Genomic DNA, 15,312 nt, shown 5'->3' on the forward strand with positions numbered 1-15,312 from the left:
AGGTTGGTGGACTGACTACTACTCTAAATTTTTGATATATGAGGGAATATATGAGGAAATACAACATACTAAATAAAATTTGAATTCTACATTAAAATCTGGAGACATGACCTGCTCATGGATAAATATTAGACAGTAACAGAAGTGGTAAAAGGATAGAGGACACTTTGTTCAGAGTTAATTAAAGCAACATCAATCAATCTTGTCATATTTATAACTTTAATAGATGTAGGAATTAAAATATGACTATCTACTGAAAAGGATTTAAAATAAAATTCCAGTAATAAGGCAAAAACCAGATCCACCCCCCTTTTTTTCCTTAATACTTAAACAGTCATCAACTTCAAGTCAAGTCAAATATTTTTTATTACATTTGAAGGCCTGAAATGCTGTACATAACAGGATATAACAACAGATTCAATAATATCTTAAAATAAAGAATAAAATTAAGCTCAGAATCAACAGAACCTCATGGGAAAGGGGAGATGTTGATATGTCTATACTCATAGTGTATCTAGCTGGCTAGTATCTTCCATCCATCCTTCCTTTTCATACCCACTTTATTCCTAATTAGGGTCACAGGGATCTGCTGGAACCTATCCCAGCACACATTGGGTGAAAGGCAGGGGTACACCCTGGACAGGTCACCAGTCCATAACAGGGCCACATATAGGCAGACAACCACACTCACTCCTGTGGGCAATTTAGAATTACCAATCAACCTAATGTACATGTTTTTGGACTGTGGGAGGAAACCGGAGTACCCGGAGTAAACCCACACAGGCACAGGGAGTACATGCAAACTCCACATTTGTTTGCCTGTTCGAATGCAGGATTCAAACCCAGGACCTTCTTACTGTGAGGCAACAGTGCTAACCACTAAGCCACCATGCTGCCCTGGCTAGTATCTTTCAAACAGAAAATAGAAAAACAATCCTAAATCATTCATTTGTTTTATGATTTAGTTTTATGAGGCTTCAAAAAACATTACGTCATTTCCAGTAAGGAAACATGTTGATGTCCAAGGTTTTTGCAGTGTATTGTGGGTGTTTATTTTGGGAGTGAACGTTCCAGTACACTGGAAGAGTTTTGCGTTTGAGAAAGATAGAGAGGGAGAGAGATATAGAGATAGAAAGAGCCCTTAAAATCGCTGACTCCCTGTTTAGTACCCTGACTACTGAACTGACTGAGACACATCAAGCTGTATGTTGACTTCCATTTTGTATGAGCTGTTATGATCCACGCCCTGCCTAATTTGTAGCACTCGTCACCACTATTGTCGCACATGCATACATTTCATTCCTAGCAATGGGCGAGCCCAGCTATTTGTTTGTACCAATTATTAATACCATATACCAATACAGACACCTTCTGTAGTCTAGATAAAATTTCTGCTCTTTCTACATTTATAAAGGTGCTCATGAAACAATCTAAGCCAAAGCTGAAAGCATTTGATCCAATATGCAAGTTTATTTCTGTGCAATTGCTCCAAAATTCTTTATCGTTTACGAGTGCTGTTTCCAGCTGTTTCCTGATATACATGGGAATGTGTGTGTGTGAGGGAGTGGCAAGAAAGTAGCAAAACTAGTCATAGCCTAGCATTATTGGTTGCATATTAGTGTATGTAAGCTACATGTTCAGATGTGTGATAATAATACTAGAAAACCATTAGTGTTTTTTTTGTGCCAGGTTTCTTAGTATTTTTACTTAAGTACTAGTCTTTATTTGTTGTATTTAAAGATTTATAGCTTCAGGATAAGTCATGGAAACGTGTGAAGGTGGATCTTCTTCTACAATTGGTGAGAAACAATGCAGGATTTTTACATTACAATGCAGGAGACTAGAGAGATCCACACCAGGATTTCTCTAGTTTTGTTCTATATCAAGGAGTCATCTGTTTCATTAGATTTGTTAGATTAGATTCAAAACTTTTCCTCACTTCTTCATAAATTTATACTCATGCGTTCTCTCTGACAGGTATGCACCATAAAGTACACATTTTAGCACTGAAGTCATTTTAGTATGTATGTAGTTCTATTGCATGTTTCAGATCCAATGATCACACTGAGATGTTGCAGAAGGTAAGATATTCTAAATGAAATGAGGATGATGAAGGTATTTAGGCATGTGAAATACAACTCCAGATCAAGCTCAATATATCAATATATTAAATACAGCATCAAGTTTGTGAAAATTTCTTACAATGTTATAAGGATGTATAGCATTGCTACCTCATAGCTCTATCGTGAGGTCAGGTTACTGTCTGTATGGAGTTTAACATTCACAATAGACTAATATCCCATTCCAGAGACCATATGCACTGACTAGGCATAACATTATGACCACCTGCCTAATTAACTAATTAACACATTAACTTCTTCAGCAATTTGTGCAACAGTAGCTCGTCTATTGGAACAGATCACACAGGCCAGCCTTCGCTCCCCACGTGCATCAATGAGCCTCGGCCGCCCATGACCCTGTCGCCAGTTCATCACTGTTCCTTCCTCGGACCACTATTAATAGATACTGACCACTGCAGACTGGGAACACCCCACAAGAGCTGCAGTTTTGGAGATGCCCTGATCCAGTCGTCTAGCCATCAAAATTTGGCCCTTGTCAAACTTGCTCAAATCCTTACGCTTGCCCATTTTTCCTGCTTCTAACACATCAACTTTGAGGACAAAATGTTGACTTGCTGCCTAATATATCCCACCCACTAACAGGAGCCATGATGAGGAGATCATCAGTGTTATTCACTTCACCTGTCGGTGGTCATAATGTTATGCCTGATCGGTGTATTTGTCTAATATTAAGTAAATCACATACATTAATAGACTTTATTTCACATTACGGATATCAAAACATTCTCAATTTCCCTTGACAGAAAGCCAGGGATAATTCTTTGAAAAGAATTTGGGGGTTTGTTGGTTTAAAGTGTGTGTGTGTGTGTGTGTGTGCTGAGAGAAGGTGAAAGAAAAGAGTCCTGTCCTGCACCGCTATTTCTGTATCATAAATATTTTTGCTAAGCCAATTTTTGTTTCTTGATTTAATTTGACTTTTAATGTTGTTTTAAGTTTTGTTTTCTCCGAATACGAAAAAAAAACCCCAGTTTTGTTTAGTTAAGAAGGGATGAAATTACGGAAATCTTTCACAAATCTGTATCGACAGTTACTTTTACTGAAGTAGCATAAGCTAAATGTTTACATTTTTAAAGGTACGAAAGTGCGCGCATGCGCAGTACAGCCAGAGCAGCCCGGTTGCTTATCCCAGTCTTTGCACATACGCAGCGCAAATAGATGAGTGCGCGTCTGTACTGCGCATGCGTCAAAGTCCTAGTACAATAATTACCAATATAATGTTTTTGTGTTCTTATTTTCCTGACTGCTTGACTGCAAATCTACATATATTACGAACATTGCAACGATAATGTTACTTTTCTAACATACACCCATTGTCACCCTTTTATTTATTTTGTGATTGTAAGCTATAGTTGCCAACATGACACAGTTGTAGCTCTACATTTTTGTCACACAACCCCTTTTCATGTTTTGAAAGGTGAAACTACAGTATTAACTTTAAATACGGCTCTTTAAAAATAAGGAAACTTATCAGACCCGGAATTCTGGGGTATTGCTGTATGCTGGTACGTCTCCGCTGACTGTGTTCATCAAAGGACAATACATGTGATTTGTCAACATGTAGAACTGTTCTTGTCAAACTTGTCCTAAGCTATCTATTTTTTTTGGTCTAGGTTGCATTTTTGGCGATCTCATGCGGATCATCACGAATGGAGCATCTCCACAAACAGCCTCCCGGGACAGATACACCATAAGTGGTATGTTGGTTGACTTTCATTGTACCTGTGTCTTGATATTTTTTGAATGCTTAGAATGTTTTTACATATTGTTGCTAAAGGTGTGGAAGCCTCGCATAAAATGGCTGAGGTTGATCTGGAGAGGATGAACCAGTACAAGACCATTATCATGAAAGTTGCCAACGCTAAAAGGATGGACCCAGCTGTGATTGCGGGCATCATATCCAGAGAGACGAGGGCTGGATCGTGTGGATCGGGGCTTGTTGATGGCTGGGGAGATCAAGGCAATGCCTTTGGGCTTATGCAGGTTGGCTGAAACAGCACATGAATGATGAGAAATTGCTTTCTGTAATTGTTTAATTCTAGCAGTCTGAGCTGAAATGTCTCATGTAGCACCAAACATCGTTACTGTTCCACCTTAAATGACTAAATGTTGTTCTAACACACAGATGATTTGTTATAAAATATTCTTCAGGTTGACCAACGTTACCACTGTCCAGTAGGGACCTGGAACAGTGAGGAGCACATCATCCAAGCTACTGATATTTTAATCACTTTTATAAATGCTATTCAACAAAAATTCCCAAATTGGTCCAGGGAGGATCAGTTTAAAGGTATAAACCCTCAGATGTATGTTTTGTGTAAAACTGTGAATGTATGTATTTTGTGAATTTTGTGAATCTGTGAATGTACTCTAACTTCAATTGTAATACTGTGCTACATCAACTATACTGACATTTTGATTTGTTAATAGTCAACCAGTGCTGTTGATTCGGATTGGTCAGAAGGTGTTGATTAATTTTCCATTATAGAGCAGCATGGTTTAGATAATAGTTCAGTCTACAAGGTTTATTAATATGCTTCTTCTAAAAATATCATTTCCATAGTAACAACATACACAGAACTTTGTGCTGGCTTGTTTCTCTGTAATATGAAATGCTGCACATTTTATTTTATTAACCTTCTAACTATTATAACATGAGAAATAACAGGAACTAACTAACAATCAGAATATGTACATTTGCTCAGGTTTGGACGCATCACACTACTATATTACTGATTATTTTCCCATTACAGCATGCTTTTTCAGCTAATCTTGCTTACTCAACTGAAAGTAAACAGTTATGTATTCACTAAATGATGTTCTGTTTCAGGAGGAATCGCAGCCTACAACGCTGGCCCAGGAAACGTTTGCTCTCATGAGGGCATGGACATGAAGACCACAGGGAAGGACTATGCGAATGATGTAGTGGCTAGAGCACAGTGGTTCAAACGCAATGGCTACTGAGCAGTTTATCTCATGATGCACTGTGTAACTCATATAATACTTAGAATGATAGAATGATCATGTGGATGATTCAAAGGATCAATCACAGTAATAAAAATAATAATATTATAAAATATATTCGGCAGTAACAATATACAGCATGTTCATTAAATAAACTGTGTTTTTATAGTAGTACCAACAGTCAGTGTACCAGTAGAATGTGTCCACGTTTCACTTTAAATAAAGGCATCACTGCAAATCAATAAAAAGTAGTAATCAGCCTAATTCTGTAAAGATACTTTTTAATCCTGGCGGGTGTGGTGTCTTCTAAGATGACCCAGCTCCTATCCACAGAGCATGAGGGCTTACTGAATGGTTTTAATGAGTATAAAAACAGTAGCGTGTTTACCCATCACGCAAAGCACGCAATTGCGTGGGGCCCCGCGGGCTTAGGGGGCCCCCTACTGGCCACAAGCGGCTAACTCAACTATGATTGCTTTTGACATCATTTATTAACGTGCGGCCCAGACACATAGAAAGAATCAACCATGGCGCGCGCTTATCCAAACTTCGACTTCAAAGTAAAATATATCTGGTGTATATTTGTCTCACATAATTCTATATGCTTAATATTACTTTTGTGCAAATCAAAGGAAAATCTTAGGGAATGTTAGGGCGTGTGGGGGCCCAGGTCCTGACTTTGCTTGGGGCCCCCAGAATGGTAATCACACCCCTGTATAAAAATGAATCATATGTTATTCCTCAGCCTTCATAGTCACCACATCTCAATTCAATTAAACAAGTAGGGTTGAGACTTAGAATTAGACACACTGAATCTGTTTAGGATTCAATCTCAACACTGTTTTCAATCTCAACACTTTGCTAAAGCAAAAAAAGTCGTACAGTAACATATTACTCATTAATGTATTATTCATTCAGCTGCTTGGTCAGGGTTGTAGTGGTTTAAAGTAGCCCCACTAGTTTGTTTATATTTTGTGAAATAGAACCGGTAGAAATAAAACAAAAATGATCTGTTAGAAAATATGACAGGAAGGTACAAACAAACAAACACATAAATAAATAAATAAATAAATAAATAAATAAATAAATAAATAAAAAAAAAATTTTTGAACTTGATACTGAAGTTGAAAAACAGCCAGAGCCAAACTTGTGCTGGCATTTCTAGTTTTTTCAGTGTTCACAGTGGCATTCTGGTATAAAAAAAATTAAAAATTTAAAAATTAAAAATAAATAAATAAATAAATAAATAAAATAAAATAAAATACATACATAAAATAAGATAATTGAATTAAATTAAATAATGAAATAGAATAAAATTTATAAATATATACTATATATTATTAAAATAAAATAAAATAAAACAAAATAAAATTACTTTGTAAATTCGAACACAGAAATATTTTGAGAACTAGATCGACAGATCAGCTGACCAATAGGAGCGGCTATATGGGGAACGGCATGCTGAAGGCGGGGCTTCAGGAGCCAAACAGGAAGCAAAGCTGACGAGGGAAAGTGTGAAGTCTTGGCTTTAAAATGCAGACTATTCAGGAGTTTTTATGTGATGTCGCGTCGACATGTTAATCAGGCTAAGGATGTTTTCTCTAAGCTCTCACATATGGCTGCTTTTATTTATGGTTTACTTTCTGGACCTGTGTATATTTGCAAAAGGTAGCCTGCTAGCTAACAGCTTACTGACACACTGCTTATGTTTATAATGATTCCCCATGCCACTGATTCATTACGTAATTACGTTGCACATCACTTAATGAAGCATCTTAATTAATTAAGGTAATCATTTAGCCCATGTTCATTATACTGCAAGTAATTTTGCATGATCACTTGATGAACCTGTGCTTTTTCTTCTCTTCATAGGGAAATTAAATGTGCTGTACATTATAGCTGATGATCTGAGACCCACTCTGGGTTGCTACTCTGATCCAGTGGTAAAATCACCCAACATTGACCAACTTGCCTCTAAAAGCATCACATTCGACAATGCTTTTGCACAGGTAGCTTGAGTTTACACACAGAAATAATCATCTATCTGTTTAATGTGCAAGTTCTCAGCTCTGGTCCTGTCCGGCACCCTGTCCAGCTCCCTGACCTGTATATTGTACTGGTTTCCCATTTTTAACATATCAGAGTCGACTGCTTGGGAAGTTACAAGCTTATGGTGTGTGTTAGAGCAGGGAACATCTATAGATAGGATTCATACATACATTATATACATACATACATACATACACGCCCAATCCTTTGTAGTCCACTATTACCCGTATGCTGTTAAACAACAACTATGGACTTGGTCATGTGACCAAATTGTTAAAATAACTCACCTCTCTTGTATGTTTGTAATATTTTGTTAAAGTTATAAAAATCCTCATGACAGGATTCATTCTGTAGCCGCTGAATAACTTTCTTAATGATGTAGATAAGGTGAGAGTGTGATATCCTGGTGTACTCCCTGAGCGAGACCCAACATCGTCAACATGTTTCTATGGTCCTGAAGAAACTTTGTGAACACCAGCTTTATCTGAAAGCAGAGAAGTGTGGATTTCATCAGACCTCAATTCAGTTCCTTGGCTACATCATCAGCCCCAAGGGTATCTGCATGGACGAGAGGAAGGTGGAAGCCATCTCTACCTGGCCTACCCCTTCTACCATCAAAGACCTCCAAAGATTCCTTGGTTTCTCCAATTTTTATCACCGATTTATATATAAAACTAAATTGTTGTCCTGGACACCTGAGGCCACAAAAGCCATGACAGAACTCCAAAGGATTTTCACATCTGCACCCCTCCTGACCCATCCAGACCTGAACAAGCCCTTTATGGTGGAGGTAGACGCATCCACCTCGGGAGTAGGTGCAGTGTTATCACAGTACCAAGGCAATCCTCCTCATCTCCAATCCATGTGCCTTCTTCTCAAGGAAGATGACCCCTGCCGAACAAAATTATGACATTGGAAAAAGAGAATTACTGGCCATCAAACTAGCTCTAGAGGAGTGGAGACACTGGCTCAAAGGTGCCCGCCACCCGTTCGTGGTACTCTCTGACCACTGCAATCTAGAATACTTACGGGAAGCAAAGAGGCTTAACCCCAAGCAGGCCAGATGGGCCCTCTTCTTTACCCGATTCAACTTCACCATCTCTTACCATCCAGGGACCAAAAACACTAAAGCTGATGCCCTTTCCCATCTCCACACTCCAGAAGCACCTCCCAAACAGCCTGAACCAATCATTCCTCCCAAATTACTTATCTCCCCTATCCAGCGGCCCCTGGATGAAGACATTGCAGCCACCAGTGTCTCTGATCCAGTTCCTCCGGGCTGTCCACCCGACCACATATATGTCCCTAGATCCCAACATCACCGGCTTATTCATTCGATGCACACTTTCCTGGGCACTGGTCACCCTGGAACCAATCAAACCCTCTTGCTACTACAAGGACGCTTCTGGTGGCCAGGAATGGCTCAAGATATCAGAAGGTACATGAGGAGCTGCCAGGAGTGTGCTATGGCCAAGACATCATGCCATCTCAAATCAGGAAAATTGCTTCCACTACCCACTCCTCAGCGCCCCTGGTCACACCTAGGAGTAGATTTTATAACTGACCTACCACTCTCTGAGGGGAACACTTGTATCCTGGTGGCGGTAGACAGATTCTCCAAAGCCTGCCGTCTTGTACCCCTCAAGGGTGTACCCACCGCAATGGAAACCGCTGAGACACTTTTCCAACATGTCTTCAGAAACTTTGGTTTACCTGAGGACATTGTCTCGGACAGAGGGCCCCAGTTTGTTTCCAGAGTCTGGAAAGCTTTCTTCTCTCTTCTAGGTGTGACAGTCAGTCTGACCTCAGGTTACCACCCTCAGTCTAACGGCCAATCTGAAAGGAAGATTCAGGAAATTAGGTGTTACCTCTGTACCTTCTGTCATAGCCACCAGAACTCCTGGCATCGGTACATCGTATGGGCCGAGTATGCACAAAACTCCTTCCGTCAGCCAGCCACAGACCTCACACCGTTCCAGTGCATACTCGGCTATCAACCACCTCTGTTTCCCTGGTCTGGAGAACCCTCAGAGGTGCCATCAGTGACTCACTGGTTCCAGGAGAGCAAGAGGGTTTGGGAATCAGCGCATCAGCACCTCCAATGGGCGGTAAGATGGCAGAAGTTTCACGCCGATGCTGGGAGAGCCACCACTCCCACATATCAACCAGGGCAAAGCTTTGGCTCTCCACCAGAGACATTCGACTACGCCTCCCATGCAAAAAGCTGAGTCCCAGATTCATTGGTCCCTTCCTTATCACAAGACAGATCAACCAAGTCACATATGAACTCAAATTACCACCACAATACAGAATTCACAGCACTTTCCACGTATCCTTACTCAAACCATATGTCTCACCTGTCTCTTCTCTTTCCACAGAGTCTGGTGCGGTTGACGATCCCCCTTTCCTGATGGTGCCAGATGATGGCACCATATACGCTGTCAAAGAAATCCTGCTCTCCCAGCGCTGTGGTGGTCGTTTGGAGTATCTTGTGGACTGGGAGGGCTATGGGCCGAAGGAAAGATCATGGCTTCCCCGAGAGGACATTCTGGACCCCAAACTACTCTGAGTTCCACACAGCTCACCCCGAGTGTCCGGCACAACGCGGCAGAGGCCCCCCACCATGGCATGGGGTCTTTGGCCCTCAGGAGCAGGCCGTGGAGAGGGGGGTTCTGTCATGGGTATACCAGACTCCCTCACCAACCAACGTGCCCAAACACCCGAATACTAATCTAGCACACTTGCACCTAGTTGTGTTGTCACTTCCACTCGTCTATTTAAGTGCACTCTTTCCACTCAGTCACTGTCTGGTCTCATACACAACTCACGTCGAAGACTCCATGACTCGCTATGCTACGCTACTCTACGCTACACCAGCTGATATTCTTAGTACCGGTATCTACTTCTTCTGTCTCTCTACCCATTTTACGAACATATAACATGCCCGTTTTGGGTTTTGAAATAAGTCTGTGTCCAGTCTGGTTAACATTACAAAATGTCAGTTAAATGTACTCAGCTTAGCTGTGAATCACTTATGTGCTATGATCTAAATCCTACTGAACATCTATGGAAAGAGATGAAACATGCAGTCTGAAGAAGGCACCCTTCAAACCTGAGACATCTGGAGCAATTTGCTCATGAGGAGTGGGCCAAAATACCTGTCAACAGGTGCAGAAGTCTCATTTAGAGTAAACGATAGCATGGATATATTAGCAGCATGCACGCTAGTGCCCACGCAAAGTATTGTTCTACCTAGTTGTACCAAGCCTTGTATTCTTGATGTTGTGTATGACCTTGCTTTGTTTTGATCATTGTGTTTTCACTTTTCAGATTTGTTTGCTAGTTTGATTGTTTGGCTGATTTCTGATTTGTTTCCACCTGTTTGCCATTTATGATTTCTGAATGTGGTTTGCCTCTATTAAATCTGCATATGGATCTATTACCCTATGCCTCAGGAGTTTTGTTACAGAATGCCACAAAAGGTCGTGCAACAAAATATTAAGATAAAGGTACCATCATCTTTGTCCAGGCCAGTTTCGTTAGTTTGTTTCCTTCTGCTGCTTCTGTTGAACCACAATTCAAAAGCTGTCTGATGTCTGATTTAAATGAATCAATTTTCAGTAATTTTTTTAAATTTATTATTACTTTTGTCAGTTTTAAGATATTTCAATGACCATTGTGGGTTTTTCTTTCTTTAATGGAAGGGTACCTACAATTTTGTCCACGTGTGTATCAATTCTGTTTGTATTTCTTTGGCAAGATTTTGTCATTTATAGTATTGTGTGGTAGCGTGATTGTGTTTAGATTATTGCTCTATAAGAATACATCTAGTTTCCTGTTAGTTGTTTTGATTGTGTTTCACTTAAAGAAAACACCTATACTTGCATCCAGCTGAAAAACACCTGAAATTCATCTCACAAGTGCCTTCTGCCTCCTTATAAACCACTTTAATAGGAACACCTGAATTCTTACATGTTCGTGAAATTATCCAATGAGTCAATAATGTGATGAAGGGCAATGTAAAAAATTATTCAAATACAGTTGTGATATGTATCCATTCATCCTACACATGGTTGCCAACCCAATGTGTGGCTCAACACTCACAAACACAATTTAGAGGTACAAATCAGCCTACAATGCCTGTCTTTGGACTGATGGAGGAACCTAGAACAAACCCCAAGTGAAAAGCATAGGAAGAAAATGCAAACTCTATGAACACAGGATGGAGACAGGATGCAAGCCCCCAAAACTGGAGTTACAAGGTGAACATACCGACCACTAGGTCACCTTGAATCAACATATAGATAAAAATGTGATCATAGTGACTCCGTGGCATGGTTGTCGGTGCCAGATGGGCTGGTTTGAGTATTTCAGAAACTGATGATCTCCAGAGAATTTCATGCACAGTATTATCTTACAGAAAATATCCAAAGAGTTGCATTAGTGCAGGATGAACCATCATGATATCACACTTTCTCCAATTCTGATGTTTGGTAGAAACATTACCTTACAAGTTCTCAGAATAAGGTACTTGATAATGAGAATAAGCTGCTTGCTACCAATCAAAACTCAGGGTACACTGTATATTTTTGTTCATGCCTTAATTTTAATAAAAACTTATTGCATTTCATTCTGAATTAAAATGTAAAAACAGTAGCTTTCCCCAAACACATAGCTTTCTTATAGTGATGAGGAATATTGTGGAGCTCAGCCTATTTATGAACATTCAAAAAAGCCCCTAGGGTAAAGCTACTTCATGAAGCTAGCTGAGAAGTCAAAGCTCAATCAAAAATACTGTTAAAAATTTTAAAGTAAAATCATATGAGTTGTTTAACATATTTTTAATATAATTACTAATTCCACTCCCCCAAAATATTGATAACTCAGTGAAAGTATCACCTGATTGTTATTGCTATTTGTAAAAGTTCTTATTCTAATTTCCAGCAGAAACCAACTGAACAGAGACAAACACACATTTTGTTAACAGCATACTCCTGATACAAATTGGTATTAACATGTTCAAAAATCGAGCCCTGTCTATAATCTATAAATGAAATACATCCATGCTAGAAACTGAGTTTTATGCAGTGCAGCATTGTAATTAAATTTTGCTCAGTAACCTTTGCGTTTAAAGAACTGAGCCCGGGCCACCACATCACTGGAATAATCATCTCCTGGGCTGCCGATGTCCATGCGCTCATATGTGCGGACGTTTCCTGGGCCTAAGTTGTAGGCTGCGATTCCTCCTGAAACAGGAGACAGACATGACAGGAGATGATGATAAAGTAAGTGTGACGATCGAGACAGTTTAGGAAAGGGATAGAGACATAGTTTACAGATGATACCATGGTCTTCTGATAGCTGTGATTGAATATACAACCTTCTGTTTGACAATTAAAGCAACAGTTAGATTTAAATTACCTTTAAATTGGTGCTCTTTGGGCCAGCTGGGGAATTTCTTTTGAATGTCTTTAATAGATTGTATTAGAATATCGGTGCCTTGGGTGAGGTGTTCCTCGCTGTTCCAGGCTCCCTTTGGAGTGTGGTGGTTCTTATCAACCTAAAGACAGTAACCAAGATCAAATCAATTCCCTTTGATTTTACATTTATTTTTCTATTTATTTTTGCATTTTCTTGTGACATTTTAATGCAAAGGTACAGTAAACACTGTACATTAATAGCATTATATCTTGCACCTAAGTGAGTTCACAAACTGAGCAGGTGAGGGTTAAGAGTTTTGGTTGAGTATTTCGGTTATGTGATTTAAGCAACAATCTTGCAATCAGTGTCTAAGTTCCTTATCCACTGAGCCAATACTTCCCACAGAAACTGGATAAACACCACCGTGTACACAGCCAATGAAGAAAAAACCATGACCAGTTAAACAATTCCTGCATTAAATGAGTTATATTTTCAATAAGGACTTTTACCTTTTAAAGTGATTTCATCCTTAATCGCTCGCACAGCATCATAATCCAAAAGCCCCACCCTACTGTGCTGACTTGTATTTCTAACACAGATTAACTCACAGCCACACCTTTCAACAACTGCAACTTCCACATTTACCTCACATCGCAACTGAATTACACAGGCTTTTATTGTAACCCAACCTGCATGAGTCCAAAACCATTGCCATGGTCTCCCCAGCCATTCACAAGAATTGACCCAGCCCTGGACTCTCTGGATATGATGCCTGCGATGACAGCTGGGTCCATCTGCTTAGCTCTGCCAACTTTGATGATAACGTTCTTGTACTGCTCCATCTTCCTCAGATCATTCTCAGCCAGTTTATATGAAGCTTCCACCCCTATGGAAGCAAGCAATCATCATTACCTTCTAAAAAAAGGTTAAAAATAAAAAAGTTTATTTTCAATATCCATACAAAAATTATGATTCGACACCTTTGACAGTGAGCTTGTCCTGCCTAGCTGTTTTTTCAGATGCTCCAGTTGTGCTGATCTTGGTAATGTCTCCATAAATACAGGCTAGGATGGACAAATTAAAAAAAGAATCTGAGATCCTAGAGGAATAACCAGCAGTGCGCTTGCATTTTAAATGATTTCTATAACTATAAAGAATGAAAGAGAAACCAAAATATAATGAAAAAATATCAAGCACTTGTACAATGTTGTTAGTACACTAATACAACTAGCACAATTAACACTAATACACAATATGGGTCAGAAAATAAACTCACCCATGTTGCTGGTTGTAACTTCCCTGCCCAGAGAAAAGAGCTGTAAGTGAGGACAGATTTAACTGGTAAATACTCCTAAACACTTCCTCTAAATAAAGAAGGAGGAGACATGTTTCAGTGAACCACAACAACATCAATTTGTTTGACTCACCAGTCAGAGCAGCCTCCAGCTCAATGTTTTTAATTCTACTTTGTCTATTTTCATGACTAAGTAGAATTTCCAGTTATGATGAGATGAAGGTGGCATTACTTGCAGCGTGTTTGTATTTAACAATACATAAATCAATGTAATTGTTAATAGTTTACCATCAGTTACCACCATTATATACATCAAAACAGCAGGGATTGGAAAATCCATGAATGATTAAACCTGATGTGATACTTATGTGTTATTTTAACATATTTATACTTGAGAATGATTAAAGTTGAATAATAGTGTACTCTACATATCAGTTAAATGTACTCAGCTTAGCTTTAGGTTTGCATGCATTCAAGTTAAATGTAAAATAAACTCTACCTTCTCATGCTACACAAAAATCTGTGTAAGTCTGAAAATGAGCATCCCAGGCCCTACCTCAGTAAAATAGTTAGATATTCATGGGTAAGGCTTGTATTAAATCACAAATCATGAACACCATCCAATTTGAAAAATCATGTTGAGGTACATTCTGTTAATTTGCTAGCATTAGCTGTCTCGCTAAATTAGCCTGCATTGTTTGCTAATGTCAGTGTAAACTAGCATCAATTTTAGTAGCACACATAACTGGCTAGGCAACAAGTCAAATTTGAGAGCATAAAACAACTTAAACTACATCCTTCCCACACAGATAGTATAGGTAATTTTGCTGTTGTGACTCCTGGGCAGGCGGCACGGTGGCTTAGTGGTTAGCATGTTTGCCTCACACCGCCAGCGTCTTGGGTTTGAGTCTGCTCACTGTGTGTGTGTGGAGTTTGCATGTTCTCTCTCCCCCATGCTTTGTGGGTTTTCTCCCACAGTCCAAAGACATGCTTCTAGGCTGATTGGAGTCTCTAAATTGCCTGATTACCTGTAATGAGTGTGTGTATGCCCTGTGATGGGTTGGTGCTCTGCCCAAGGTTTATCCTGCCTTGTTGCCCAATGATGCCTGAGCTCCCTGTGACCCGAGAATGAATGAAATGACTCCTGGGCATGTTTTTTTTTTTGCAAAATCCTCTGAAACAACTGGACTGGCAAGGCCAATTAAATTGCTCTATAATCTAAGAAAATATAAATAGGTAAGTAAGTAGGAGGTTTGCTCTAAGTCAGTATGAGGAAATGAAAGCTGATGAAAGCCTTTGTACAGTATATGCATAGCAATATAAATAAATAAATAAATAAATAAATAAAAATTAGCATTGCTTTTCCAATATTTTCTGACAGGATTGTTTTTTCTTTTAAAACGTATTGGGATAACAAAGTAAACGAAATGAGCTATGGCACTAAAT

General features: G+C 39.3%; 3 protein-coding genes across 3 annotated transcripts; 2 read left to right on the forward strand and 1 right to left on the reverse strand.

The window, feature by feature from the left end:
• Nucleotides 1–1,596: 1,596 nt before the first annotated feature.
• Nucleotides 1,597–5,413, forward strand: LOC131357724 (lysozyme g-like). Its single transcript, XM_058396986.1, has 5 exons — nucleotides 1,597–1,799; nucleotides 3,752–3,835; nucleotides 3,916–4,121; nucleotides 4,290–4,428; nucleotides 4,969–5,413. The coding sequence occupies exons 1-5, from the start codon at nucleotides 1,763–1,765 to the stop codon at nucleotides 5,100–5,102; spliced, it is 600 nt and encodes a 199-aa protein (XP_058252969.1). The 5' UTR covers nucleotides 1,597–1,762; the 3' UTR covers nucleotides 5,103–5,413.
• A 1,137-nt stretch (nucleotides 5,414–6,550) lies between these two features.
• LOC131357728 (iduronate 2-sulfatase-like) lies at nucleotides 6,551–10,748 on the forward strand. Its single transcript, XM_058396989.1, has 3 exons — nucleotides 6,551–6,770; nucleotides 6,975–7,111; nucleotides 9,530–10,748. Exons 1-3 carry the CDS (start codon nucleotides 6,677–6,679, stop codon nucleotides 9,560–9,562), a joined length of 264 nt encoding a protein of 87 aa, XP_058252972.1. The 5' UTR covers nucleotides 6,551–6,676; the 3' UTR covers nucleotides 9,563–10,748.
• A 1,003-nt stretch (nucleotides 10,749–11,751) lies between these two features.
• Nucleotides 11,752–14,035, reverse strand: LOC131357727 (lysozyme g-like). Its single transcript, XM_058396988.1, has 5 exons — nucleotides 13,849–14,035; nucleotides 13,553–13,636; nucleotides 13,262–13,458; nucleotides 12,573–12,711; nucleotides 11,752–12,397 (listed from the first exon to the last, which is right to left on the reverse strand). Exons 1-5 carry the CDS (start codon nucleotides 13,850–13,852, stop codon nucleotides 12,264–12,266), a joined length of 558 nt encoding a protein of 185 aa, XP_058252971.1. The 5' UTR covers nucleotides 13,853–14,035; the 3' UTR covers nucleotides 11,752–12,263.
• Between the last annotated feature and the right edge of the window lie 1,277 nt (nucleotides 14,036–15,312).

This window comes from Hemibagrus wyckioides, linkage group LG08, assembly GCF_019097595.1.
Source record: "Hemibagrus wyckioides isolate EC202008001 linkage group LG08, SWU_Hwy_1.0, whole genome shotgun sequence".
NCBI classification, from domain to species: Eukaryota; Metazoa; Chordata; class Actinopteri; order Siluriformes; family Bagridae; genus Hemibagrus; species Hemibagrus wyckioides.

Excerpts from the sequence above, each read along its gene's own strand:
- LOC131357728 (XM_058396989.1), top strand. The coding sequence starts at position 6,677 with ATGTTAATCAGGCTAAGGATGTTTTCTCTAAGCTCTCACATATGGCTG. Across the intron at positions 6,771-6,974 it reads CCTGTGTATATTTGCAAAAG|GGAAATTAAATGTGCTGTAC; the intron begins GTAGCCTGCTAG and ends TTCTCTTCATAG. Across the intron at positions 7,112-9,529 it reads TCGACAATGCTTTTGCACAG|AGTCTGGTGCGGTTGACGAT; the intron begins GTAGCTTGAGTT and ends CTCTTTCCACAG.
- LOC131357724 (XM_058396986.1), top strand. The coding sequence starts at position 1,763 with ATGGAAACGTGTGAAGGTGGATCTTCTTCTACAATTG. Across the intron at positions 3,836-3,915 it reads GGACAGATACACCATAAGTG|GTGTGGAAGCCTCGCATAAA; the intron begins GTATGTTGGTTG and ends TTGTTGCTAAAG. Across the intron at positions 4,429-4,968 it reads CAGGGAGGATCAGTTTAAAG|GAGGAATCGCAGCCTACAAC; the intron begins GTATAAACCCTC and ends GTTCTGTTTCAG.
- LOC131357727 (XM_058396988.1), bottom strand. Across the intron at positions 13,459-13,552 it reads GGACAAGCTCACTGTCAAAG|GGGTGGAAGCTTCATATAAA; the intron begins GTGTCGAATCAT and ends TTGCTTCCATAG. Across the intron at positions 12,712-13,261 it reads ATGGTTTTGGACTCATGCAG|GTTGATAAGAACCACCACAC; the intron begins GTTGGGTTACAA and ends TACTGTCTTTAG.